The sequence below is a fragment of the Ptychodera flava genome, chromosome 4 (assembly GCF_041260155.1).
Source record: "Ptychodera flava strain L36383 chromosome 4, AS_Pfla_20210202, whole genome shotgun sequence".
Lineage (NCBI taxonomy): Eukaryota > Metazoa > Hemichordata > Enteropneusta > Ptychoderidae > Ptychodera > Ptychodera flava.
The window spans coordinates 17,243,129-17,269,943 of NC_091931.1; the positions used below are offsets into that span (position 1 = coordinate 17,243,129).

Consider the following 26,815-nt stretch of genomic DNA (forward strand, 5'->3'; position numbering starts at 1 on the left):
TCTAAGGAAAGGAAAGGGATTTACACATGCGTATTAGTACCACAAACTATAAATACATAGCCAATACTTCTGTCCTCTAATTAAAGACTTGGTACTGAAAAAAATTCAATTTTGCAAGAGAATCGTTTAAATATAAGCAGACCTGGCTTTAATAACCGTGAATTGCCATCGAGTGCATTTAAAATCGAACACCAATTTTATAGTACACGTACTGGTGCTTCCATTTGACCTTCAACCTCTGTGCACTTTGGAACATGGCGGCCGTCTTGAATTTGTTCAAGACCATTCGGACACACTGGAAGAAGTCTACGTTCTTTACTATTGTCATTTCATATGGGACCTACTATTTCCACGATAGATATAGGTAACTAATTTAATTAGTGAGTCGTAGTTTTGGAATCGAACACCCTGCACATGCACTGAAATCATTCTGAATCTGTACCACATGTGCGCGTGATGATGATGAGGATTACACCTGAAGTGCCAGTGAGTCACTCCAGTGAGCAATGCACTGAAAATAGCATTGAATGGGGATTCGATGATTGACCTTTGGCCTTGCCACAGTACAAGTTAAGTAGATATTGTCCCTCACCATGACTTCATAGAAACGATATTACGAAAATTAAATCACACTTTTACAAAATTTCGATTCTTTTTTGTACGTTTGAGAAATAAATTTTATTAAAGGGCCAGTAACGCTAACCTTTCAGTTTGATGATTTTTTTGCACTGTTTGTTTTTAATGTCAGCCATAATTTCTTATTCAACTCCCAAAGCATGTTGATATACACTGTATTTAGCTTGTCAACTGAGCCTGTTCATGTGTAAGTTGTACTGTTATTGTTGACAAATGAATTCTGGTCCGGACTATAAATTTGAAATGTAAACAATAACAGTGCATTTTACACATATACACACTATGTTGACAACATAAATAGTGTGTGTTTTATCATTATGTAGGGAGTAGAATAAGAACTTGTAATTGATATACAAAATAGAAATAATGAAAAAATCAAAAGTTAGCATTACTGGCCCTTTAATGAATGTCGAAAAGTGAAATTGTGTCATCCAACACCATGGGTCAGTCTACTGTTATTACAACACTGGGAATGCTTATTCAGGGAACACTTATCTATGCCACAGATGGTAAAAATTGAAACATATTTAACTCTTCTGTTTTCATCCAAGATTTTTGTTTACCATTCATTTATTTACTTTATTTCTCTAACCAGATCAAATTTGATAAGAAGGGCACTTTGTGAAGAAGCACTGGTGAGTATCACTACTATCCATGAATGTCATGTTCAAAGCAAAGGTTGTTATCCACACTCTGTCACAGTGTTTTTCAACTTATTGTGCTCCCACGGCCCTGTAGCATCCTTGTAACTAGGACTACGTTCAGACAGGAAAAAATTGGAAATGTTTCTGTGACACTATTTGTGCTTTGCAAACACAGGGATTCATAGTTTCAGTGTGGGTTTACTTGTGTCCATAAACACAAAATTAAGTCTTTGTTTTGGTGTTTAAGCTGGCTTAACCACCCTCTCAAGTTCAAAAGGTTTATATGGCCAAGCATACAGCATTGTAACAAGATGCTGACGAGAATGATGTCGTACTGCCTGTTGCTGTCAACAATATCTTTGTACATCAGTTTCAGTGACTTTATCTCGTGGTAACACTGATCAATTGTTAACTATCCTATTTAAACCCTTTTGTAGAACCCTTTCGGCAATTTTTTTTGTGAATGAGGCTGTCTCTAATAGGTTCCATTCAGCATTCTCTGTATACTTTCACCTGCCCAGACTGAGATTAAAGCAGACTGATCTCATCGTCAGATCAATTATTGCCAAGAGATGTAGTGCTCTATTCGGCAGGCATGACCAAAGGAAATTGAATTTTGGTTGTTTGTTATGTTACAAATACCGGTCGCATGAGGGCGTTTAAGACGGCTGTGAAGTGGCTCAGTCCAACCACACATCAAGTTGCGGGTAGTTTTAATCCCTACACCGGCTAAGATCTTGCCGACTAAACTGTCTCAAATTTGAAATGTTTCAGAACCACTTTGGAGCATCAACACCTAACTTTTTATGCCAGTGTTGGACCAGAGCCATTTCAGAGGCATTTTAATGGCCTGTGTGTGAACAGCACTTTGTCTTTTTTCTATTAATGCAAGATCAAACATACAGGAGTTATCTCTTGCTAAGATATACATTACTAATTAACATGGCAGATCTATTTTGGGCTTTACTTTACCATCTTGCAAACTGACATGACAGAAAAATGTCAATTTTCAGTTCCTATCAGTAAAACATCTTCAGTTTGAATCTTAAATTGTCCTCTTGTGCAGTTGATGACATCAATGAATTTTACATGAACCAGTTGCATAGTCTTTTAAAGTGCGACTTGCTGTGTATTTGTACATCATTTACAGGCCATGCATAAATATAACAGACAATTAAATTACGGTGGAAAGTTTCTTATCAGTGAGGATGTATTCGATCAAATTGTTGCAGGATTGTTGCTGTACAACTGTACAACCAAAAATGTTGCCATTAGTTTCAACTTCAGGACAACCAACCCTACATGCAAGAGTATAATTACTGGTACATGTTTACATATTCTGCCATGCACACACAACTCGTGTCAACTTTGCAAGTCTACTTAGAAATATGAAGCATGTGCCCAAGTGCATGGAGGGCTTGAAATTAAGTGCTCTGTAAACCTTTTGAAGCATGTTCATCAGTGACAATTTTTTCATAAACAGAGGAAACAGAATGTACCTGCAAGTATATGTGATATATCAGTAGGCTGTTGTTCCCTGGTCAGAAGAGCAAGACTAACTAACTTCTCAGCCATTCATAACAGGATTTGATTCATGAAAGAAATGTTTTTGCAATGTTTTAATTTTGGAATCTGTTTCAATATTTTTTTCACGTTTTCTCCCTATTAGTGCAAGATGCGAGGTATAATGATATTCAAATATGCAGATTACATTAAGAGCATTGTTTCGGTATTAAAATTCTATGCTAATGACCCTTAATCAATGTGGAATATTCATGTACCTCGGATCTTGCATTGTATTTTTCCTCCTGATGCAGCAATATGGAAATGTAACAATATCGCCAATCCAGAAACCAAGGAAAGTTCTTGTTGTGTTGAACCCAGCAGCAAAGAAAGGGTACGTACGTTTCACAAAGTCATTATCATGTTATGAATGTTCTAGGTGATAATTTATCCAGTCCCACATTTTTGCTCTATTCTGTAATCTCAGTTCCAGTGATTATTGAACACATGTCTCGATACTGCTGGTGTATGGACCACATATTTTGCCTTATGAATTGAACATATCGACCCTAGAAGTAGAAAATGAGTCTGTGATTTTGGCAACCATACATGCATCCATTCATTCTCAGACACGGTACCAATATATTCTAGATATGCATACAATATAAAATTAATGCACCACCCTAATAGCTGGTAAGCTATTTTGATGTTTTTTTATGATTTCTTGACCCAGGAAAAGTAAAAAACTCTTCCAGCAGAATGCTGAACCTCTCTTACATCTAGCAGGAATCAGTGTAGAGATCTACCAGGTGAGGAACAAGTTAATATGCAAATGTGTGAACTGGCTTACATCTTCCTGCAGCACATCAGCCCACATCATTTAATGATCATTTAATGATCTTTTCTATAGCTGTATGTAGTTTTTGAACACTTTTGAAACTACGAGTAGTCTAAATACAGATACTATCTGTGAAATAACAAAATTAGACAATATTGTCTGTAGTTTTGAACTTGAATTTGAAATGTCTTTAGAGTTGTGATTGGTGATGTCATCATCAGTTGACTTATCAGGTCATTAATCATCTGCAAAATCTCATAAATTTGCAGTTTATATCATAAGGTTGACTTTATTTTGTTGTTTCGTATAATCCAACCCATCTTATTTATTTCTCCGACATAAGAGAATGATTCAATTTCTTTAGAAGCCAGAGAGAATCCATCCTTTACAAACATTATTTCAAAAATGGCGTCACCAGATTTTGAAGGGGACTTGTGTCGAGCAAAACTAATGTTGATAGGATTTTAATTTAGTGTTAATATATATAACATTTGTGTTTCTGTTGAACTTGGTCATGTTACACAGATACCATTTAAACACAAACTGACCCTGTTAAGAGGATATTATTTGTGTTTATTTGTTTTTATTCAAGTCACCAACGTATCCTTTTGTAGATCTTGTCATGCAGGGTTGTTCCAAACCGCAAGAAGATCGTGTCGTTGATCTGACCAAATAACATGAATTATTCATTACAGGTATATGTAACATATGAGTGAGATCGAGTACTCTTCAGCTCATCACGTTATCGCTTCGTGTCGTCAATCTCTTTTCAAAATTAGATTCATGGGATATATTACCTGTAGATCAGTCAAATTGTGTCCTTGTGCAGATCTGTATTTGATGAATATGCGCCTAAGTATGTGACCACTTTTAGCAGGCCCAGGTGGTCAGTCAGTGTGGATCTGCCGCAATCGATATTCAGACAGATATTTTTATCTAATGCACCATACCAGCAGCATGCAAACTTTTTTTATTTTTAGAAATATCCTGTCATCTCATGTCGGTAGATTAAATCGCACCAGAGTATCTATAAGTTTTAAATTATTGCCCAGAACTGTGAGAGGAAAATCTGTTGTGAAGCTGTACATGACGTTAAAGTTACTTGGTCTCAAGATGTGTGCATTTAACAGCACAACTTCAAGAGCACAAAAGTTTATGTATACTTATAGGGAGGCCAACTGAAATTTTGAAATGTTCAATCTGCATTTTAATTAATGTAGTTTTTTAGATTTCAATGAGAGAAGCTAAACATTTTTTAGCTCCCATAGCCATATGTATATATGGCAATGGAAGCTATTCTTATAGGCTAGGGAATTCTGTAAATGTCTGTATGTCTGTATGTCTGTATGTCTGTATGTCGTCCGTCAACATCAAAAACTCCAAAACCGCTGTACATTTCATCTTGTTATTTGGTGTGTACATGGATGATGGGCTGTAGATGAGATTTTGTTCAAATGAAGTTGTCATTGCCAAAAATATGCAAATTAAGTGAAAAATGTAAAAACAGTCAAAATTGAAAAAACTCAATAACCACTGAGCAGATTACATGAAAAATTAGCATGTAAGTACTTTGGGCTGACATGAAATGATCGTGCACATCTTGGGTCAGTATCTTGGACTTGCTATTTTTCATGAATTTTTTTGTAATTTTCTCCCATTTTTGGTCAAAAAATCTCCTGCTCTGAAACCACAAGTCAGATTGATTTGAAACTTGGTATGGAAGTGCATAGGAGTGACCTTTCCCAAATTTGGGCAAATCTTGGTGAAATTTGCATATTTTTAGTTTACACGTCCATAGACTCCCATGTATAAGGCAGATCTCCATAGACTCCCATGTATAAGGCCACAAAAAATAAAAATTTAGTTTCTCATCGTATTCATATTGCAAAAAGGATGCAGTGACACAATTTTTAGTCCCCACGGATGAAGTCCAGTGAGCTTATAGATTGGGTCATGTCCGTCTGTTCGTCCATCCGTGAGTCCATCCGTTCACGCATATATCTCGGATATTTTGACAAAATGTCATGTGACCTTGATGACCTTTGATCTCAAATATACATATTTGTCCATAACTCAGTAACCACAAGTGCTACCACCCTTCATGTATGGTATGATGGGACACCTTATGACGCAACATATTGTACCTCATTAATTATGTGCATATCTAATTTTGAGCGAGCCAATAGAGCTAGAGGTCTGATTTTTGGTATATAGGGATAACTTAGCAAAACAATTTTTTTTGACAAAATGTCACGTGACCTCGATGACCTTTGACCTCAAATATACATATTTGTCCATAATCATCCATAACTCAGTAACCACAAGTGCTACAGCCTTCATGTATGGTATGATGGGACACCTTATGACGCCACATATTGTACCTCATTAATTATGCACATATCTAATTTTGAGCGAGCCAATAGAGCTACAGCAAAAAACAGGATGGTTGGACAGTCTCATATACATTACGTTTACTTTTTTGTATGTCTCACACAAGTTTGTAGATACATTGTAGATAAAAAGAACCGACTCATTTGAGTGAAATACTAATCATGTAACACTCCACTCCACTGTTTATCTTTGTGTGTCTAGACAGATTGGCATCAGTACGCATACATTGTATTATGGTTTGTTTAGCCAGAGTGCTGTCCTAATTAACTTCGGTCTCTACTATCAACTCGGTAACTAATTTAGCAATTCCCTTGTGTGTTCTGTCCAGACACTCAAATGAGTCAGTTCTTTTTATCTACGATGTTATCTACAAAACTTGTGTGCCACGTACAAAAAGTAAACGTAATGTATACGAGACTGTTCAACCATCCTGTTTTTTGCTGTAGAGGTCTGATTTTTGGTATATAGGGATAACTTAGCAAAACAATTTTTTTGACAAAATGTCACGTGACCTCGGTGACCTTTGACCTCAAATATACATATTTGTCCATAACTCAGTAACCACAAGTGCTACAGCCTTCATGTATGGTATGATGGGACACCTTATGACGCCACATATTGTACCTCATTAATTATGCGCATATCTAATTTTGAGCGAGCCAATAGAGCTAGAGGTCTGATTTTTGGTATATAGGGATAACTTGGCATAACAATTTTTTGACAAAATGTCACGTGACCTCGGTGACCTTTGACCTCAAATATACATATTTGTCCATAACTCAGTAACCACAAGTGCTACAGCCTTCATGTATGGTATGATGGGACACCTTATGACGCCACATATTGTACCTCATTAATTATGCGCATATCTAATTTTGAGCGAGCCAATAGAGCTAGAGGTCTGATTTTTGGTATATAGGGATAACTTAGCAAAACAATTTTTTTGACAAAATGTCACGTGACCTCGGTGACCTTTGACCTCAAATATACATATTTGTTCATAACTCAGTAACCACAAGTGCTACAGCCTTCATGTATGGTATGATGGGACACCTTATGACGCCACATATTGTACCTCATTAATTATGCACATATCTAATTTTGAGTGAGCCAATAGAGCTAGAGGTCTGATTTTTGGTATATAGGGATAACTTAGCAATACAATTTTTTGACAAAATGTCACGTGACCTCGATGACCTTTGACCTCAAATATACATATTTGTCCATAACTCAGTAACCACAAGTGCTACAGCCTTCATGTATGGTATGATGGGACACCTTATGACGCCACATATTGTACCTCATTAATTATGCACATATCTAATTTTGAGCGAGCCAATAGAGCTAGAGGTCTGATTTTTGGTATATAGGGATAACTTAGCAATACAATTTTTTTGACAAAATGTCACGTGACCTCGGTGACCTTTGACATCAAATATACATATTTGTCCATAACTCAGTAACCACAAGTGCTACAGCCTTCATGTATGGTATGATGGGACACCTTATGACGCCACATATTGTACCTCATTAATTATGCACATATCTAATTTTGAGCGAGCCAATAGAGCTAGAGGTCTGATTTTTGGTATATAGGGATAACTTAGCAAAACAATTTTTTGACAAAATGTCACGTGACCTCGGTGACCTTTGACCTCAAATATACATATTTTTCCATAACTCGGTAACCACAAGTGCTACACCCTTCATGTTTGGTATGATTGGACACCTTATGACGCCACATACTGTACCTCATTAATTATGCGCATATCTCATTCTGAGCGAGCCAATAGAGCTGGATGTCTGATTTTTGGTATATAGGGAAAACTGTAGGAGAGAAATTTTTTGACCAAATGTCATGTAACCTTGATGACCTTTTTACCTAAAATATATGTTTATGTCAATAAATAAGTAACCACAAGTGCTATGTCCTTTGTATTTAGTAGGATTGGAGACCTTATGACAACACACGCTTTAGCTCATTAATTATGTACACATCTAATTCTGGGCAAGGGAATAGAGCTAGAGATCTGATTTTTTGGCATATAGGGATTAATTAGCAATATATTTTTTTTTTCAAAATGTCATGTGACCTCGATGACCTTTGACCTTGATTATACATATATATGCATATTTCAGTAACCACAAGTTCTATACCCTACAATTTTGATAGGATATTAGACCTTAAGATGTCACATCTTGTACCTCATTTATAATGCGCATATGTATTTCTTGGCTGGCCAATACTGCTAGAGGTCTGATCTTTTTTCCCGATTTAGAACCATAACTTAGACATGCCTCATGTGTTTCAAATTGGGAACAACGACATAGACCTATGTGCCCATAGATCTCAACATATACACTCCAGCGATACTTCTTAATGACCACATTTTCCTGCCCCATCAAGACTAATACTCCTATTACAAGTTGGGACTATGTCATTGTAAATGACTTGTTGAGTTAATGGTTGTATCACAGTATTCGATATATCTAATTCTGTATTTTTTCCATTTTATATTCTGAATAATTACATTAAACATATTTCACTGTCTCCAGTACATTTCATTTAAGTATTTTCACTTCATGCACTTTATCCCTTTCACACATGTTCAAATATCTGACCAGAGAACAAACACTAAATAGTCCAGGATGGGAGCTACAGTGTCATTGACGCTATTTTTTTTTAATTTTCGAAATTGGATGAACGGTTACAATTTTATAGCTTTTTAAAAAATTCACTTTTACTCTTTCTGTAGAAAGACAATACATATAATAACAATGGAAACAATGGGACAAAAATGAAGGAGTTTTAGCTGAAATTTACAGTAAATTTGCTGTAACTTTGTTAATAAAACATCTTTTTGTACCAAATTTGGCATGGAGATAGATTTCAATGGCACACACAATGTATCCTAAAATCACGCTATTACGATGGTGGCCATATTGGATTTATCCATGGCAACGGATGAACGACACTTAACGAGAAATGACAAAATGAAAATATTAAGCTCAAATGGCATAAGTGATATATCAAATGAAGGTCTTTTTGAGCTGATGACACTTTTGAATAGCTCTACTGCATTAAAACTACCTACAAAAAGTGTTTTATCCAAATAAAGGCTTTCAAAACATCACCACTGGGGCCATGTGGAGTTTTGACATTATTTGGTAAAGGCTTCTTCAATTTTATCAGTTTCTGAACAATTTGAAACTTAGAATTTAATTTAAGGATTATTGGTTAAAACTATGTTCCAAAATTATTGATCATGTTTAAAATTCTGGAGTAAATTGAATGAGAAGTCGATGTTTGGAGGTGCTAAAAATTGCATACTTGTCATGGTAAAGTTATCAGCAACTAAGATGGTCTCATCATACCACCTGTCAGACATGCAAATTTCCTTTGTTACAAACATTTAAAAAAATCAATACCCTTTCTTTTGCCAACACAGATGCAACTTATTCCCTTAGTTTCCTTGAAAATATTGTGTATGGCTGTCAAAAATCTATGTCGACAAAATCACAAAATTGCTATCTCCTCTGCGCAAAAGGGATTGATCTTCTCATTATTCACCGTGAGAAATTAGAGAATTATGATTATCAAAACTATGGTCCCAGAATTTGATATATGGACCGAGCTGTTCTGTGTACAGAAGAAATTTGCTCCAGTTCAATGAGTGATCTCCGTGTGTACAGATCATGGAGAATGTGGGTAGCCTCACTGTGAAGCGTGGTCAATATCTCCGTCAATAAATACGTGAGCTGTTCAAAATTTCTCATTTTTCTAGCAAAAATTCAAAAGAAATAATGATAAACTGCGTACTAGAGGACGTTTCACTGAGAGTTGGTCGGGTTAGGTCTCGGAAAAATCGCTCTCAATTTTTTGTCTCGGATTTGGTCATATACACTGCCCTAAGTTGGTGAAGAACCTTATATCACGAGAAAGAGCGAGATCTGGGCTTTCAAATGAGTATTCGATGTAAGGGATGTTTTGATTGGCTCACCTTCAAACATGCGTTTCAAAATCGGCGATGTAAATATTAGGTGCTGCCATGTTTCAGATCGCCGTTCCCGGTACCGTTTCTAGCTCAATTTTGCAGTTTATTCAAAAAGTAAGTAGTTCATATAAAGAAATAAAAAACATATGAGAGAATAGCTGCATTTTTAATTTTTAGCCTCATGTATTTTTTTCCACAATTTTCTTTCCCGTTATCGATGTTTTTCAATTTTGAACATGACTAAGTCACTGGTGATTGAGTGTCAATTCAGCACGTCCTGGGCGACCTGCTGGCCTCCCTAATACTTATTGTACACTTATGCATTCATCTGTCTGCTGCATTTTGGCAATGTGCATTGTGCTCAAACCTGTCATTGAGTATCCGTCTAAAAAAAGACAGATTACAATACCAGTTATTGCAAGTAAAAGTTGATTGACCAGTCTTTTTCCACTTTTAATTCAATGTCATTTGATCTTTATGCTTCTCATTGCCTGTAGACTGAAAAGCTGTAACTGTTCTGCCCAAAGTGGAGCATTTATCTCACCTGATTGAATTTGAATAATCACAAATTGGTTGTCATGCAATGAAAAATATACACAATGATACAACAAAATACCAAAATTCCTAGGTAAAATAAAAAAAAGCAAACAAAGGTAACACTTTTACAGTGGTAAAAATAACAACACACAACAGCAATAAATATGAATATGCTATTAGGTCAAATATTAAAATAAGTAATAATAGACTTCTAATTATGTCATTTCTGTTTCAGTCTTTCATTAGTGGAATTTCATTTTGACTACATTCTGTTTATGTGCTCTTTCAGCATATTCAAAGGTTCCAACTAATTTTTCAACAGAAACAATCTGTGCTTTTATTTTAGACTGACAATGAGGGCGATGCGAAGGAAAAAATGCAGTATCTGGATGAGGTTGATGGCATCATAGTGGCAGGGGGAGATGGCACTTTGTCGGAGGTAGTGACAGGGCTGCTTCGGAGGGACGACCATGACATAGTCTGCAAGTGGCCGATAGGTGTTATCCCCGTCGGACATACCAATACGCTAGCCAGGGTTTTGTATCCAGACTCAGAATCTGATGTCAGGTAAACTTTACTGAAAATCATGATGAAATGGGTAGGGAGAGGAGTTTAAAGGGAGGCAGTCGTCGGAACTGTGCGTGTGCGACTTTCTTGCTTACGAACAATGTATTTCATGCATGATATCTAGATGCATGAAGTCAACATAGCTGCAACATTTAAATTTTACGATATTCATTGTGAACAAACATGTTTTAACTTTCATCAATCGCCAATGTACTCTAGATACAGTTTTTACATCGGTCGTAGGGGTCCCTGGCAACCTTTGAGCTGAGTTCGACAACTGCCTCCCTTTAACATACGGATGAGTCTGTCCACAATTTCTCGGTGATATATAAATTACCTTTCAATGTCTGCAGACAGACTTTTAAATATAACATAAGAAATACTGTATCTAAGCAGCACTTTGTGTGTTATTATTTACATATGCTTTAGCTCTTTTCCTCAGAAGATTAAAACATGTTCCTCAGAAGATTTAAAAAGTTGCACATTGTAGAAGGTGATGATGTTCTAAAAGTCCATCCAATGCGACTCAAATTATGTCAAATATAGCAAAGGTGCAGAACATCCATACATGTATATCCAGACCAGCACAGCCAGTTCTACAATTCCATGCTCAGCAGAGATGGCATCGGTGACTAGCTCTGTACCCAGCACTTTGAAGAAAGTCACATTACTATGAGGGAAGTTGTGTTAATTTGAAAGCAATTCAGACACTGTGTAGCTCACATTCTGAGTGGATTTTTGCTGTCTGTGCAAAAAATAGGATATGACCCGTGATTTGTGCATCTCTCCAGGTTATCAAAAGTTGGCAACCCGCTACTGTTGACTATCGCAGTATTCAAGGGATGATTTCATTACTTGTCATCAGTTTGCTTTGCTGGTTTGGATGTTATTTTAGTGACTCATTCAAAGTTATCATATCGTTTGCCAGGTGGATGGGAGGAGCAGCTCTGTCAATCATCAAAGGATGGGTGAAACCAATGCATGTCATGAAAATTGAGGTAATAAAATTGTTCAGTGAGTTCAATATGCAGGGACAATTAGACTACTTCAGAATCAAGAGATCTTCAGATCTGTATCAAATTAAGCTAGTCTGCACTGTTAATTGTTCTGGGTTTTTTCAGTGATCTCTAGGCCAGCAGACCATTGTCCATTGCACCTATCTTTTAACAAATGAATGCAAATAAATAATTATCAGTCATGAAAGGATTAACTCACTTGAGATCACAACAATGTGTACACTTTCTGTATATGAGCTAATACCAGACAAACCTTAAGAATGTCTTCATAACTATCGCAGGGAGAAGGTGGTAAGGTGGTTTTTGCAATGAATGGCATACAATGGGGTCAGTATACAGACACCAAGGAGAGGACTCCCAAGTAAGTGTGACTTGAAATGAGTTTCTCAATATTATTCAAAGCAATGCACAAAACACAATGTGTCAAACAAGTTGCGGAAATTCTGCCACTTGTGTGAGAGAGAAATTCCTTGACAAGTGTAAGACATTCCAATCAGTATGGGATTTTTTCCTCTGTTACGACCAATACTTGAAAAATTACTGTTAAATACTGTATTTTATCATAGGAAATATAATTGGCGGTAAAGGCCCGATAGCTTTATCTTTTTTGCATTATTTTTGTGATTTTACTTCCAAACTAAAAGAAATTCATGGGAATGTACTCATTTAGGGGTGTTTATATAGGTAGAATAAACTGTCCACTGGGACTACATGTGCAATTTTGAGCAAGATAAATAATAAATGTTTGCCCAAACATAAAATGGCGCCCTCATGCAAATAAAGCAAAAACACAGTACGCAGTGCATATATGCATTGGAATCTTCAAAGAAACAACAGAGTAGTCCAATATAATGCATAGTGCTGAATGTTTTCCACTGGGACATCATATGCTTTGTTTTCTTTGTAATATTACCAGTTTTTAAAAATGGCGGGAAATCAAAATAACGGTTAAAATTTAAATTTACTTGTCCAATTTTTCAGTGGTAAAAGACTATATCCTTTAAATCTGTAGAATTTAAAGAAAACCAGAGAAAATAGAAAGCCTTTTTCTGGTCAACAAATTTCAAGAGTTACAGCTACAGGGGCTTTTTATATGATTTTTATTTGGTTTACAACATTCCCCGTTGAATTATATACACAGTGTTGCAGCCAGGAATTTTAGATCAGGGGACACTGTGTCCCACCACCATTTATTTTTGGGGACATTTTGTACATTTTAGGGACAACAAGCAGTTGTCAATCAATTTTGCATTATGTCGTAACACATCAGTTTCACTGAATAAAATTCAAGATACCGGGACCGCGTCGGTATGCTTGAATTTCAGGCAATTTAAGCAGTATACCATATCTGCCGCAAATCAGAGCTCAGACGGACTACAGTCAAGCAAATTATGATATCAAGTGCAACGTTTTAATTACTTTTAATCATAGCTAGCTCCGAAAGTACGTTGTGTAAGCCTCAAAATAATTATGCAAATGTTTAAATAAAGATCATTGTCAGTAACAGATATTACTTGTAGACTACACCCAACACAGTCGACTCACGAGTGCGCCCGAGGTGACCCGCAGTACGCAAGAGTGCGGGACAACGGGGTCCGTTTTGGGGACATTGTCGCAAGGGCGCGTCCTGGCGGCAACACTGTACATGTATACATGTAATTCTATTCATTCAAATCCTTTTGCATCATCTGACCATGCTGTAGTACCAGTTTTCATACAACATAATATCCTAGCATCAGTACAATTTGCACAGAAAGGGCTTGGGGACAGGAAGTGACCAATGAACACTTGTGACCTTCTTTGGGCCTTCCTAGTGTTGCAAGACTCAGTTCTAGTCTTCTTATTGTGAGACTTAGTTCCTGTGCTCTCATTCTGAAGTCTTTTTCTCTCAGGAAGATACTTGCTCAAAGTATTCTCAAGTCAGTTTGAATGGCAACATAATTGCAAATTCAAGATACCATGAAATTTTGAATACCTTTGCAGGTACTGGTACTTTGGTCCCTTGAAACACAGAATGGCATATCTCTTCAGATCACTGAAGGTGAGTTTGACATGGTTCAGTTTCTGTCCAGTAATAACTGTTTGGTAGATTGATATTGAATAAACATGGTAGGATGTCAGTTCCAATCAGTTCAAGAAACAGTCACTTGTATTATGTCCATCTACAACTTATGCATCCACTGTGAGCTTTTGTTAGTTTGTTTTTTTAATTTTTTTATTTGTTTTTACACATAACATTTTATGAATCTCGGAGAAGAGACAACGCGTATGAGATGGATGAAAATTAAATTACGAGATTCTTATGAGAGTGAGAATAGCAAAGAAAGAGGGCGCTCTATACAGGCATGTCATTCACAATTCAAAAATGAAGATTACAGGGCTTGTCGTAGTATAACACTATATCAAGAATAAAGCTTGTGTGAAAATTTTCATGTGCACAATGAATTCTGTAATGCAATAGTTACGGAGTCTGTTTTTATGTACAAAATGCCACAAAGTAAATCAACCAGACAATTCAAAAACACAAAATATTGCATGTCAGTGATTCTCATTCAATCATCTGGACAATTCTGGTTGGTTTCAGAGCTGGCCTCCATTGACCACAGCCGAGATGTCCTACACAGCAGCATGCGATGGATGCAACAAGTGTGTAGAACCAGTGATTCCACCCAAGGAATCCTTCTGGACATGGTTAGCGTCGTGGTTCGTCACACCTGTCAAAGAAGGTGAGTGACTGCAATGCAGGTCTAACATTGTTGAAAGATTTCAACCCTGTACAATGCAGTGCGAAACATCATTTCATCGTTTACAGTGCAAGGGTTGTATCTTCAAATTTCTGCATTCGACAGGTGTGCCAAAAAAACTTATTTTTATAAAGGTAGCTGTCCTTATATAACTGTGAGATGTCATGTGTGCTGTTCATTATTCAACAATTTTTCTGACAGAGGTTTTATTTAGCTTGAATTTTGCGATAGGTTATTTGCAAGTTCTTTTCTGAAAGAGAGTGATTTCAATAGAAATCTAATAAAGGCTTTTACTGATACAACACTTTGGTCTACTGCTCCAATGGTTACACTAACTGTACTGTCATGTAGTAAACACCTATTGCCTGGTCATGAGGGCTATAGCGCCTGTCTATTACCCCGAAGGGGCTGTGTGTTATTAGAAACACATCGCTATTCCCTGAGGCCGTAGGCCGAGGGGTATAGCGATGTGTTTCTGGTAACACATGGCCACGAGGGGTAATAAACGGGCGCTATAGCCCGAATAAAGACCAGGTTATAGGTGTTTTATAACACACCACACGCTCATGTTGTATTGTTATATAGTTTTTAATGTGTTTTGATATTTTGCACAGCAACAATCCATTGTGACAAGTTAAGTAGGCGATGCTTCCACAGCGGTTTCAGTTGTACGTGGTACCACTTTCTGTCAAAAAGTATTCTAACCATACCTAGTGACATCCTTAGTTGCACTTTAATCTTTTCCGTCGATGAGCTGTTCAAGTTCCTACGTTGTTGGAATGTTGGAAAATGTTGGAAAATCTGTTTTAGAGAGAGTGTCGTCGCTTATCCCGGACGCACATCACGTTCTAGTCATCCGCCATTGTTGCAAAGCTGCAGACGACACTACGGTCACGTGACCGGACACTTTTCCAAATTTGGTCAAAACTATTTCCCTAGGGAAATAGCTTTTCAAAAAATACCCTCTGACGTCACTTTTGTCGGTCCGGTGGGGACTAGACGTATCTATTTTATTGTCATGTGATGTATTCTGGCGAATCGCGACACGGAATGAGCTTGTGGTGTGTTATAATTTCAAATACTGTAAACCGGAATATTTTTGCGTGCGGGATATTTTCGCGACTTTCGCGACCACAAACAAAACGCGAAAATTTCCCACACGCGAAGCTCCCTTACCAACTTATTAATATTCATGACATCATCCAAGATGGCCGCTGCTGACAATACTAGTACTAATAATATGGCGAAACTTTGGCTCTATGCACATGTAGACTTCGATAGATAAAATTGATATCTTTGATGGAAAGTTTAATTTGATTCGTCAAATAAAGTATTTGATTTCTCCCACTTTTAATTCGAATCCCATGGCCCCCTCCTTTCCTTAGTATTTCACACAACTTGAACTTTCAATCGATAACACCATTACTCATTCATGCACTGCACACATAAGTGCCGCATTTTCGTTTTCCGCCCAGAGAAACTAAAATTTCATCCAAAACTTTCGACACCTCTTCATTCGCTTTCGCAGCACCAGCAGTGTTAGACGAGTGGAGGCTGAACTGTCTTAAGATATCGCCACACGTTTATCGCTCTCGATAGATGGAATGTCGTAACTCGAAGTAGTTGACGAGGCAGATAGCAAAGTCATAATGAGATGAAGTTGACGAAACTCACCCTATTAATACATTTTCCCCTTTGAATATTGCCGCAAACATTTTGTGAAACACAGGAAAAAGAGGAGTAGTACGAGGCGAAAAGTGCATGATCAAAAGACAACGTTGCGACAAAACCCCGATCTCAACGTAAACAATAGATACCGTTTGACACTCTACAAGTCGACATGTGCTAATAGCGCGCATAGTACGAAGACAAGTTGACAAACTTTGACACTTGACCTCCCAAATAGATGCACAATGACACTGACAAGGCGGCTCCCGTTTGTGGTTTCAACAAACGCGAATATTTCCCGCCGCAAATAGTTTGTCAGGAAAGAAAACGCGAAAATAACCCGCCGCAAACATATTCCGGTTTCAAATACTTAGAGGGAGGGGGTCATCTTGCCTGCAACTGTGCAAATTTCTTGTCGATAAACATTGCCTCTTCCCACTAATTTGCAATGAATGCTGAGCAAACGTGGAGCAAATTCAGCATTTGATGCATGTTCATAGTCCATCAGTTTTGTAGCTTTCCAATCACTGCAAGACTTTACCGCATAAACTTTGGTTTCATCCCTTTGTTTTGATACAAAGCTGCTTTTGCCGCGGTTATCAGGTTCAGTACATGTGCCATTTTATGATTGTGGATATGCAGAAGGGATGTTTGGATATGTTGTGCATAGCAACAGACCCGTTGAATCGATTCCATAAGCGCAGTTGAAGACAGGACAACCCCTTCCTTTTAAGCTACATTTCTTACTTTCTGTATCTACAGATGTGTGAATACAGCGCACTGCAAGGTCACATACATAATGTTAATATGTCAGTCAGAAACGCAAAATTAGAATTAAGTTTTGCCCAATATTCCAGGGGAGATCTCATATCACATTGTCTATGATTGTACACTCACCATTTGAGGGTAGTGAGTTGGAAATCCAGATATGACACATGGTCTTCTCCAAGGCAAAGCATGATACTTGTAATGTTTTCTCCCTTGCTTAGGAGTATAGTTGGTACTTGATGTTGTAATAGGCTTCTGCATGTTTTAGAATGGATAAAGAATGAACATGACTGTACTTCACAAGGTCACTTAGTCATCCTAACATTTGTGTAAGCCAAAGTTTCAATGTGTTTTCCAGAAGTGAAAGACTATTCAGGGATTTTCAATGAAGAATGTGGAGTGTGGCATGACATGAAAATATCAACAGTTGAATTTACTGCAAGTACATCCAATATCTCCCAGACATCTCAGGTTAGTTCAACCTAAACAGCACGTCTCAATTTCAACTCACTGTACCTCTGGTTTTGTATTCCTCAGTACCTTTTCTTTACACAAGACTATTGTTGCTTAATTCTTTCAAGTACAGTGTAATTTTTACTGTAGATGGTTGCTTTCCTGAGTTGTTTCTGCATTTGCAGATGAAAGCTAAGTGCAAGAATGACAAAGGTGAACTTTGTTTGGAACAGCTCATTGTTATAAGGAAGACCTGTGTACATGTGCACTGTCACAAAAAATTTGCATCTGAAGGTGCATGAAAGTTGATGTGTAAATCATGTTGTTTGTGTTCTGTTTCTCCCACCGACAGGATGCTGAAGACATTCAAATCCAAGCAGGTCCCGAGGATATCACAAAAACTGATTTTATCAAAGAAGGGTTGGTGAATTTTTCTATTTGTTTGTTTGCTCTGTCATTTTCAGGTCAGTGTTTTAAAAAAGTTATCAGTGTCTGCTCTTGAAAATCAAAAGATTCCATATAGCTACGGACAAACAATGACACATTATTATCATAATTATCATCATCATCATGATGTAATAGCGCATTTCAAATTATACATGTATATTATAAGTATATAATAAGTATATATTATAAGTATATATTATAAGTATATTATAAGTTTTTCTGTAGCTATTTCCCATATTCAATAAGCCTTGTTGTATCAATGGCCAGTGCAGTTTCAAAGCTGCATGTGAGTGACAATCGCTAAACCATTGGCAGGATTTAGCTTTGTTGCATAAAGATATCCATAAAGACCCCATTGATTTCTACGAGATGTTAGACTTTGGGCAGGGAAGTTAGAGTAACTCGCTTAAAATCATAATTCTTGTTATGTCAGACTAAACATCTCTTGAAGAGAATACAATACTTTACCATCAACAACAGTGCAAAAGCAGTGGGCACACTCAAAATTGTAACAACTTAGCTTGGTTGCTGAACCACCTTTTTAGAGATGGGTGTCCATGGTAGTGTGTATTTGCATGCTGGATTCTCTCCCAGATGACTGGGTACTAATGGTTACACATTAAGGTAGTCTCCATGCCTCATAATTGAAAGACTTAAACTTTTGCTAAAACTTTCTAAAATGAAATTTTAACCATCCCTTTTCGAAATCAAGAAAAAAGATCGGAGTCCCCTTGTAAAATTTGTTACTAGAGAAATACGTAATCCAATATTTACAGCCTTGGAATTCAAAATGGTTGCCATCCCTTTGTTGACTCTATTGGAAAAAATATATTTTTCGATTTTCACAAAATAAACCAGTAGAAACTTTTTGACTCCATGAGCTTCAAAATGAGGCACCACAAGTGGTGGACCAAGCAAGTATTGTGAAAGTTTGAGAATCAGAATATCTTTCAAAATATTCTACCTTAAATCCTGAAGGAAAAGGTCATTTCATTCACTTCAAATATGATAAGCATGATTTTCCTTTCTACTTCAGATGGACAAGAATTAGAGAAAAGAGTATTCTTGATGTACGGGAGAGATCGGAAGAGAATCATCTCAGCTCTAAAGAATTCAAACTCACCCCATCAGAGGAAGTAAGTACATGTAGTGGTTATCTACGGTGGCCCCTACATGCCACGGAACTCTACTACTTTTGAATATAAACTCTAATTTTTCTTGACAATATCTTTAATATTTGTAAGAGATTTTATTTCTCCACCGCAAACTTTTAATTTGTACGGGCAACTTTATCTTAACATTATCTTAACTTTAACTTCTCGAAAGTAGTTTTAGTTTTAACCATAAACAAAATATGTTCTCAAAAGTATTTTTTTATTTTGTAAAACAAAAGTAAAAATTTTTCAAGATAACAAACTCCCCTACACGTCATGGAAATTTATTACTTTTGAACATAAACTCATATTTCTTGACAATATATTTAATATTTGTAAGAAATTTTATTTCTCCACAGCAAACTTTTATTTCTGAACGGGGAAACTTTATTTTTGGGGTAAACTGTTTTTAAAAACTTTTAACAAAAAAAACTTTAACTTTTAAAAAATAACTTTAACTTTGAACAAAATATTTGTTTCTCAAAAGCGTTTTTTATTCGAAAAGAAGTAAAAATTGTTCACAGCAAGAGTTTAAGATTTTTGCTAAGCGCAAACTGAGTTACTTAAATGACATAACCTTATGTCTTTAGAGCAGAAAACTTAAATTCTTAAAGAAAAGTTTTATTTTTCCAAGAGTAAAATTAATTTCTTTATGGAAAAAAGATTTTCTCAGAGCAGCAAATTGAAATACAGAGAATAAAACTTTTTTCTCAATGGCGAGAAATTATTTTCTGAAGACAACAAAACTAATTCTTTCAAGATATATTTTCTACATATGAGTGTGGTTTAAGAATTTGGTAAAACTGAACTGAGAAAGAACGAAAAGGAAGGATGAAAAAGTCAAACTTACTTTTCTTCAGAGCGAAATTTATTTCTGAGAGGAGAAATATTTCATGTGAGGGCGCAATTACCTATAATGCATAGCAAACTCTTTCTAGCGAGAGTAAACATATTTTTGGGAAGAGTAAAACATTTGTCCGACGAGCAAAACTTTATTTTAACGGCGGCGGAAGTTAAAGTATCCCACTATGCAACACCAAAGTTTGATGACCCAGCCCTAGCTGCAGTACAGTACCTCGAGGTTTTACCTGGTATTGGGTCGGACGATTTGCGGTACTGTACTGCAGCTAGCCCGGCCCTACCCTGCCTGCGTACGATGCTGTGTGTTGGGGCCGTATAACGCCGGGAACACACAGCATCGTACGTAGGGCTATGGGCACAGGCACGCAAACGAGTCGGTTCAACAGTTGCCACTTGTCTGAGTCCCCGAAGAACGGTTTTGTGTTTGAGTGATTCGTCCTGACTGCAGACGTTGTGAGATGGGATGGACCGTATTGGGTTCCTTCATAATAGCTCTGCATGGGCTGTGTGTTACCGGCGTTATACGGCCTCCCACCACATAACGCCGGTAACACACAGCCCTGCCATGCAGAGCTATTCCTTCATCAGTTGCTGTGTTGTTAATGTTATGTTGTGTGATAGTCATCTTTTCTATAAGCCAGATTCGTAATTGATAGAGTCTTCGACTGAAACTGAACCTGGCCCGCCAGATTTGACCACAGTCGAGCGTGGTTCAATACAGTAGTTGTGGGTCCACAGCTGTGGTGTTTTCGGACGGGATATGCCTTTTACGGGCTGGTTGACTTTCACGTTTTTGACCCCGCAAACCACAGTCACGTGAAAGTCAAAACCAGTCCACGACTGTGGTCAAATCTGGCGGGCTCGGTTCAGTTCAGTTTCTATAAATTACGAATCTGGCTTCTCCTCTTAGAAAGATGAATATCACACACATTGGCTGTGTGTTACCGGTGTTATGTGGTGGGAGACTGTAGGTAACGCCGGTAACACACAGCCCTGCCATGCATAGCCCTGTGTACAGGTCTGTGTGTTCCCGGCGTATAACGCTGGGAACACACAGACCTGTACGCAGGGCTATGCCATGCAGAGCTAATGAAGAACCCCAATGCGGTCCCGTCGCACACCGTCTGCCGTCAGGACGAATCACTCAAACATAAAACCGTTCTTCGGGGACTCAGACAAGTGGCAACTGACCCGCGTGCCCGTAGCCCTGTGTACGATGTTGTGAGTTCCCGGCGTTATACGGCCCCAACACACAGCATCGTACGCAGGCAGGGTAGGGCCGGGCTGGCGTGCCCGTATCGCTGATGAAGTCAGTCATGGTTGTCTCGGAGAGCAGATCGTCCATGTAGCCGACACGAACACGAACTGTCTGATACCGGCTACCAACTCGGAGACTCTGGGTCATCAAACTTGGGTGTTGCATGGTGGGATACTTTAACTTCCGCCGCCGTTAAAATAGTTTTGCTCGTCGGAAAAATGTTTTACTCTTCCCAAAAATATGTTTACTCTCGCTAGAAAGAGTTTGCTATGCATTATAGGTAATTGCGCCCTCACATGAAATATTTCTCCTCTCAGAAATAAATTATAAAGTAAGTTTGACTTTTTCATCCTTTTTTGTTCTTTCTCAGTTCAGTTTTACCAAATTCTTAACCACACTCATATGTAGAAAATATATCTTGAAGGAATTAGTTTTGTTGTCTTCAGAAAATAATTTCTCTCCATTGAGAAAAAAGTTTTATTCACTATATTTCAATTTGCTGCTCTGAGAAATCTTTTTTCCATAAAGAAATTAATTTTACTCTTGGAAAAATAAACTTTTCTTTAAGAATTTAAGTTTTTTGCTCTAAAAACATAACGTTATGTCATTTAAGTAACTCAGTTCGCGCTCAGCAAAAGTCTAAAACTCTTGCTGTGAATAATTTTTACTTCTTTTCGAAAATAAAAAACGTTTTTGAGAAACAAATGTTTTGTTCAAAGTTAAAGTTGTTTTTTGTTAAAAGTTTTTAAAAACAGTTTACCCCAAAAATAAAGTTTCCCCGTTCAGAAATAAAAGTTTGCTGTGGAGAAATAAAATTTCTTACAAATATTAAATATATGCCAAGAAATATGAGTTTATGTTCAAAAGTAATAAATTTCCATGACGTGTGGGGGAGTCTGTTATCTTGAAAAAATTTTACGTTTGTTTTACAAAATAAAAAATACTTTTGAGAAACATATTTTCTTTATTGTTAAAACTAAAACTACTTTCGAGAAGTTAAAGTTAAGATAATGTTAAGATAAAGTTGCCCGTACAAAATTAAAAGTTTGAGGTGGAGAAATAAAATCTCTTACAAATATTAAAGATATTGTCAAGAAAAATTAGAGTTTATATTCAAAAGTAGTAGAGTTCCATGGCGTGTAGGGGCCACCGTAGTTATCAGATGATATTAGCTAAAAACTAAGCATTACTGAAGAGAGGATACAGATAACACCTGCTTATGCGTGACTTTTGTATGTAAACCTGTCAGAAAAGTTTTGAATTAGGCACTATTTTTAGGCGACACCTGTCTATTATGAACGCTTGCCATTCTCAGAGGCGGTCCTGAATACACAGGTTTCTCTTTATTTCTTCAACAACAGAAAAGTCAAACTAGTGACAAACATTGACAGCTCTGTTGCAAAGGTTGGTTGTGACTAGCCTATACACAGGCACTACTTTGTGTGTTCATGCAGTAGTTATCACTAGGTCCTTCCCAACTGGTTACTTGTTCAGTCATTGGAAATTTCTTGACAGCTTTGTTCACAGCATTAGAATTTTGACAATGATTAATGTGAATACCAACATCCACTAGTTTGACATATGCATATGCAAGGTTTGTACAGAAGTTGAATTCATAGGGAACAGCTGCAGCTGTTTGTGCCATAAACTTTTCCCACAAAAACAAAATGTATGTTCAGACAGGTCAATAATATTAAGGGCTTTCAGAGACACCGTAGTTCATGATTTGGTCATTCTGATGAAGAAATGGTTCATCTCGATCCAAAAACACGCTGAATTATGCAGCATTTTGTGCAGATCTGTACATATGAAAACTGTGACAATTTGCAAAACTCTTGTGTGTATGTGTACTAATTGGTTGCAATTTCGTTTTGTTTTCATCTCGTTCAAACAGGCACAAGACTCGTCATTCTACATTGACAATGAAAAATATGAACCCATGCCAATACATGTCACACTACTGCCAAAGAAACTTCGATTCTTTACTTCTGTCACTGCCAATACGGCGGTTGCATCATGAGAATTTGCATATACCGCAGGGTTAGTAGGACTCTCAATATGAAGTTTATAGACCTGTCTCCATCAAGAAATCTATGGTGTATCTCAAGTTGATATTTTTTACCAATGAAGGCATGGTGAGCAATTCACAGTGACCCTTAACCCTTTCACCCCCAGTTCCCTGTATACAGTTCCAACTTACCATAGAAAACAATGGATTTGGGACAAACCATGGTGGTGAAAGGGTTAAAATCTCCAGGTCTGCCAAGTGGGGTTTATTTGCTGAAGTATACCCTGTCAGTTGTTCTGATAAGAATTGCTCTGATTTTCTTTGTAAATTTGAAATTGCCAGTTTGAGCAGTCTGTGAATTAAAATAAAACTAATAATGTACATTAATGATGGCTACATTTTGTGGTGTTTTGTAGAAAATTTGTTTCGTGTTTTCTGCCTGTGTCAATCATTGTACAAATAAACAAGCATTTATTGCCTGATACGTCAAGTAATTGACCAGTCGTTGCAAAGCTTGAAAAATTCTGCATACTACCAGATGGCAAGGTCAAATTACAATTTAGCCAAAAATAGGCAATATTGGTGGGTGACAAGTCACTTACTGTACATTTACAAGGGTCAAATCCTGATTTCTAGGAGCGCTACCTTGCCAGGACAACCATCCAGAGAAGTAATTTGGATGTACTTCCACTTGTATCGGTCACCATCTAAACCGCACTGAGCCATGTGCCTAACGTTTACATCTAAAAACTACTGAGTACTAAAAGTAAAGGGTGAAATCTAACCAAAAAGTTCCAAATTGTTGCAATCTATAAGCCTAGGTTTACATGGTTATTTATTCGTGATGTAGGCGACAATTGATGAATGTTGTCCCAAAATGTGCAAAATGTCCCCAAAAATAAATGTTAGAGGGACATAGTGTCTCCAGGTTTAAAAATCCTGGCTGCAACACTGTATGTGTGTGTGTGTGTGTGTGTGTGTATATATATATATATATATATATATATATATATATATATATATATATATATATATATAGTATATATATAAGGGATGCTGGAGAATTGATTGAAATCAATTCTCCAGCATCCCTTATATATCTCGCTCTACTTTCGTATTGAGCACTTTGTATCGGACAAGTCGAACCGCATACTTCGTATATATATATATATATATATATATATATATATATATATATATATATATATATATATATATATATATATATATATATAGTAATATATATATATATATATATTATATATTTCATAATAAAATACTATATATAAATATATATATATATATATATATATATATATATATATATATATATATTTCATCAATGCATATATATATATATATATATATATATATATATATATATATATATATATATATATATATATATATATATATATATATATATATATATATATATATTTCGTCAATCTTCTTGTCAAGGAGTTTCCCAGTTGAACAATAATTTTTGATTAATTGGTTAAATTTCCACCCTGTGATTGCGAGTGCGTGAAACTCAAGTGATGGATATCCTGTGTACTTGATGTGTTTTTATTTCAAATTATACAATGCAACAGTTTTGGTCAAGTTCAAGAAGAATTAAAATGTTTCTTGGTTAATTCATGGCTTATCAGGCTATAACAGTCAATATGTTCTGGAAAACTGCAAATGTCAACGGCAATAAAGTGCTCAGCAAAGCTGGCTGCCTTTGTAAGAATAATCTGAAAACGTGTATCAAAACATAAAGAAGCAACACCACTAGGTGGCAGCACAACTTTAAGATCAAAGTTCCTTATTACAGATTAATTGATAAAGACTAAATTCTGAATTTCTTCTTTTATATTGATTGTTGTTATTCAACCAGCAGGACTTATAGATTGGGCCCTTGCAAGTGTGTGTCGGTCTGTCTATCTTTGCAGATATCTGAGACATGCCAAGGAAATTTTTACAACTTGGCACAAAGAAAATACTAGTACACTGACTTATATGCACACTGAATTATTTCATTGCACAATCTGATATGGTTGCCTGGTGACCATTGTGTTATGATTTACATGTCTTGAGCCATTTCACAGACTTGTGGTGTCTCTTTTCTTTTAAATTTGCCACAAGGAAAACACATCATGACATATCTGGGGGAGAAACTGACATAATTAGGCTCCATCTGTGCATTTTTCTGTCAGTGCATCCGTCTGTCTGTCCACACAGATATATCAGATCTGCCCAGGTCAATTTCTTTCAAACTTGGTAAGACACTATGGCATACATATGCACATCAATTGATTTTTTTGATACGATCCAATATGGCCACCAGACGGCCATTTTGTATCCATTTTTACATGTCTGAAGCTATCATTAGACTTGCTGTGACTAATTTTTTCAAACTTGGCTCAAATACTATACACTGTGACTTATGCATATGCGCAAAGAATTATTTCATATAGAATGGGTGTGGTCTGCAGAAGTAATGGTCATTTGCATAATTAATTATTTCGTACAATGGACTATATCTCAAAAATTGCCAACTAAATTTTACTGTGCACTTTGTTGGCAGCCTAATCGCCTATGGTCTCAATATGCTAAAAGTTTGGTGGGTGTGGCCACCGTCCCATGGGTGGAGGGACTGGTGTGGCATACAGATTATAAGCTCATTTGCATAGTTCATGTACTTTTGTACATAAGGCCTCACATCAAAATTCAATGCATTGAATTTCATTAGACCTCTGAAGAATGTTGGTCATATTTAGGTTAAGTCATGCTGAAAGTTTAATAAGTGTGTAAGTATGACAGACTGTTATTTGCTCATTTGCATATTTTACGAATTTCTCATATTAGGCCATATATCAATTCAGAATACATTGATTTCAACCAACCCTCTACAGTTTATTGGTCATACATAATGTGTAAGTTTCAAGAGCATGATATTCTGATTATTAGCTCATTTACATATTTTAATGAATTTCTGACCAAACCCCCACAACTCATTTATCATATTAGTCATTTGCATGTTAATGAATTTCTCTAATAGGGCCATACATATGTCAAAACTGAAGAAACTGAATTTTATGAGATTTTTGAAGTACATAGCATATACTTAAATTCATATGCTGACATTTTGGTGTATATTATATGATTATTATTAGCTCATTTGCATATTGAATGACTTTCCCTATTTAGGCCACATATAAATACTTAATGCACTGAATATGCCAATGCTCTGCTTTTTATTGACCGTACTTGGGTGTACCAATGCTGTAAGTTTGATTAATGAGACAATTCAGTGAATTTTCAGACTCACAACATATGGCA

At 36.6% G+C, this 26,815-nt stretch overlaps 1 protein-coding gene across 1 annotated transcript; it reads left to right on the plus strand.

Annotated features, from left to right (window-relative positions):
• Nucleotides 1-213: 213 nt before the first annotated feature.
• Nucleotides 214-23,875, plus strand: LOC139131040 (acylglycerol kinase, mitochondrial-like). Its single transcript, XM_070696965.1, has 13 exons — nt 214-364; nt 1,232-1,271; nt 3,098-3,177; nt 3,517-3,592; nt 10,891-11,111; nt 12,040-12,109; nt 12,409-12,488; nt 14,111-14,168; nt 14,712-14,853; nt 17,666-17,778; nt 18,113-18,180; nt 19,244-19,343; nt 23,375-23,875. Exons 1-13 carry the CDS (start codon nt 255-257, stop codon nt 23,498-23,500), a joined length of 1,284 nt encoding a protein of 427 aa, XP_070553066.1. The 5' UTR covers nt 214-254; the 3' UTR covers nt 23,501-23,875.
• Nucleotides 23,876-26,815: the final 2,940 nt, after the last annotated feature.

Coding starts and splice junctions, on each gene's coding strand:
- LOC139131040 (XM_070696965.1), top strand. CDS start 255: ATGGCGGCCGTCTTGAATTTGTTCAAGACCATTCGGACACACTGGAAG. Junction 17,779..18,112: donor ATATCTCCCAGACATCTCAG/GTTAGTTCAACC, acceptor TCCCACCGACAG/GATGCTGAAGACATTCAAAT. Junction 18,181..19,243: donor ACTGATTTTATCAAAGAAGG/GTTGGTGAATTT, acceptor TTTCTACTTCAG/ATGGACAAGAATTAGAGAAA.